This window comes from Chaetura pelagica, unplaced genomic scaffold (assembly GCF_000747805.2).
Source record: "Chaetura pelagica isolate M959 unplaced genomic scaffold, ChaPel_1.0 scaffold215, whole genome shotgun sequence".
Classification (NCBI taxonomy): Eukaryota; Metazoa; Chordata; class Aves; order Apodiformes; family Apodidae; genus Chaetura; species Chaetura pelagica.
In genome coordinates this window covers 623,257-625,902 of record NW_009953206.1, presented here as the reverse complement: position 1 = coordinate 625,902, position 2,646 = coordinate 623,257, and the positions used below count along the sequence as shown (strand labels likewise).

Sequence of the window (2,646 nt, the reverse complement as noted above, 5' to 3'; positions counted from 1 at the left end):
TCCGGAGGAATCTGATTCTCCTGGTGAGCACGTGGCTCCTCTTTTGCCCTGACACGGCAGCGGTGCCCGGGAGAGGAGGAGGGAGAGGAGGATGTCCCGAGGACCCCAGCAGGGGACGTTCAGGTCGGGGCGCTGCCAGCCCCAAGGAGCAGGAGCTGTGGGTCCGGGGGGTTGTCCTGTGCATCCCCCAGCCCTCCCAGCCTGCCCTCTCCCCTCCCCGCAGGGCTCTGCCGTCCCTCTCGGCACGAAAGACGATGAACAAGATGAAAAACTTCAAGCGGAGGTTTTCCCTCTCGGTTCCACGGACGGAGACCATCGAGGAGTCACTGACGGAGTTCACGGAGCAGTTCAACCAGCTCAACAACCGCAGGAATGAAGGGGAAGGAGCCCCCGGGGCCCCTGCTGGGGGCTGGGGTGGGTCTGGAGCCCGTGGGGCCGGTGCTGCCCTCAAGCATCTCCAGTCCAGCCCCCCCAGCCTTCCCCTGGGTGTGCTGAGGTGTGGAAAGTTCCTGCCCCTTTGTCTGTGTTACTTCCCCCATCTGCTCCTGCAGGATTAATAACACCTCGTCATTCCATCGGATCTGAAGAGAGATTTATAACTTTGCACAAGGAAAGGTTGATCTGAGGGGAAAGGTGTTTGCATGAGATGGGGAGGGGTGACACGTCTGTGGTTAAGGGAGAGAGTGTGGAAGCAGGGGGTCTTCTCCTGCCTGCCCAAAAGGTGGCAGGGGGGTTTGATGCCTCTCCAGAACCATCCTTTGCTCCTGGACCCACAGCCTTCTCCTGGGTGCAGTTTTCAAGGTCTCAGCAGGGAGGTTTAGGGTTAACATCTCCCTGAGCCAAAGGGGGCACATCCCTTCTGCAAACAGAGCAGGCTCTGCAGGCTGGGGCAGGCTCTGCCCGTGGGCACTGCCGGGGAGAGGCAAAGCTGGAGGCACAAACCCGGAGCAGCTGGTGCCAGGGTGGCCGGGCAGGGACAGGCAGGCAGAGCTGCTGACGGGCAGGCGTTTGCAAGCCTGATGGAGTGACACTGGATTCACCCAGGGGTGAATTCCCTGCCGCTGGGGCGAGGAGGAACATTCTCCTGGTGATCACCCCGCAGGCATTTCCTGCTGCATCCTCCCTAAACAGCTCCCCTTGCCACGGGGCAGCCCCTTCAGGTGTCCGTGTCCTCAGCTCCGTTAAGGTCACATTCAAGCTCTTTTCCTCCTCACCCTGCAGCCACAATTGCTAGAAACTTTTGCTGCAAGCAGGGGCTGAGGCCATGATGTAAATGCCTGGCACTCACATCTGCCCCAAAAGGGAGGGATCAGCTCTCTCCCAGCTAACCTGCTTGAAAGAAGAGATGCAGTAACCTAATTCAGAGCTGTCTTGCTTCTGCAGCTCCTGACACTCTTCCTTATCCCTCCAGACACCCAGACAGCCCTGAACAGCATCACTTCATGGCCTCCTTCCCTGCTCCTCCTGGTACACACCTCCCCTCGCACCCTAGCAAGCAGGGAGGGCTATAATTAGACTTGAGCCCTTAATTAGATGTGCAGAAGCTGTGGGGATAAAATGGTGCGAGGCTAAGAAAGTCCTGGGCACTGACAGCTGCTGCTGCTGTTGTCTTGCTTGGGGGACCTCTGCTCTGAGATGTCTGAGCCTGGGCTTGTTATCTCTGCTGTGCAAAGCAAGGCTGTGCTGAAGAGGTGGGTTCCCTGTTCTGCTTTAATGAAGCTCCAGTCACGGTTCTTCCTTTGCCCTTGAATGGCAGACCAGTGTGTGCAGCATCTGCCTGTCCCTCCTCTGGCCTCAGGTCTTTCTCCTGAGGTAGCCAGAAAAGAGCAAATTGAGAGTGGCCTGAGCCTGGGGCCAGGACTGAGGATGTTCCTGACCCCGTGGATAGAGGCTGGATCAGAACTAGACCATGACATGGTATTGTTAGGAGACCCTCCTGCCAGATCCCAGGAATGCATCAGGGGCTCGGGTTCTGCCAGCACCACCCCTGGGGTGCAGCTCCTCAGGTGCTGCTGCAGGACACCCCACTGCCAACCCCAGAGTCAGTGCATCCCTCCCTGCCTGGGGGCAGGTCCTGGCTCCCCTGCCACAGCTTCCCCCCCCTGCCCCACAGTTCCCAGCCTGCACCCCAGCCCTCTCCCACACAGCAAAACTCGCTGCCCCTGCCTTGCCCACCACCCTGAGCCCTCTCCCTCCTTGCCCACCACCCTGAGCCCTCTCCCTCCTTACCCACCACCCTGAGCCCTCTCCCTCCTTACCCACCACCCTGAGCCCTCTCCCTCCTTACCCACCACCCTGAGCCCTCTCCCTCCTTACCCACCACCCTGAGCCCTCTCCCTCCTTACCCACCACCCTGAGCCCTCTCCCTCCTTACCCACCACCCTGAGCCCTCTCCCTCCTTACCCACCACCCTGAGCCCTCTCCCTCCTGCCCAGGATCTCTTGATTATGTTTCCCTTGGGGATTGTAAACAACCCTGAGAAGTCACCTCCACGATGCCCTTAATCTCCATCTCCTGCAGGCTGTGGCTGTTGTTTATGAAGAGCCCTGACAGCCACATTTGTCTGAGGCAGCTCCTGGGCTGTTTAATAAACCCCTGCTGGCTGGGGGGTGCTGGAGGGGCCAGGGCCCGGGTACAGAGCCGGGG

The 2,646-nt window shown here is 59.7% G+C and overlaps 1 protein-coding gene across 2 annotated transcripts in view; it reads left to right on the top strand.

Annotated features, from left to right (window-relative positions):
• The first annotated feature begins 254 nt into the window (after positions 1 to 254).
• Positions 255 to 2,646, top strand: part of CDK18 (cyclin-dependent kinase 18) — a 14,196-nt gene continuing 11,804 nt past the window's right edge. The window contains exons 1-2 of one of the 2 annotated variants that reach the window (XM_009997505.1): positions 255 to 386; positions 453 to 460. In XM_009997505.1, coding sequence (XP_009995807.1) covers positions 255 to 386; positions 453 to 460 — 140 coding nt within the window. The remainder of the gene's footprint in view (positions 387 to 452; positions 461 to 2,646) is intronic. The other variant, XM_009997506.1, reaches the window with a different exon arrangement.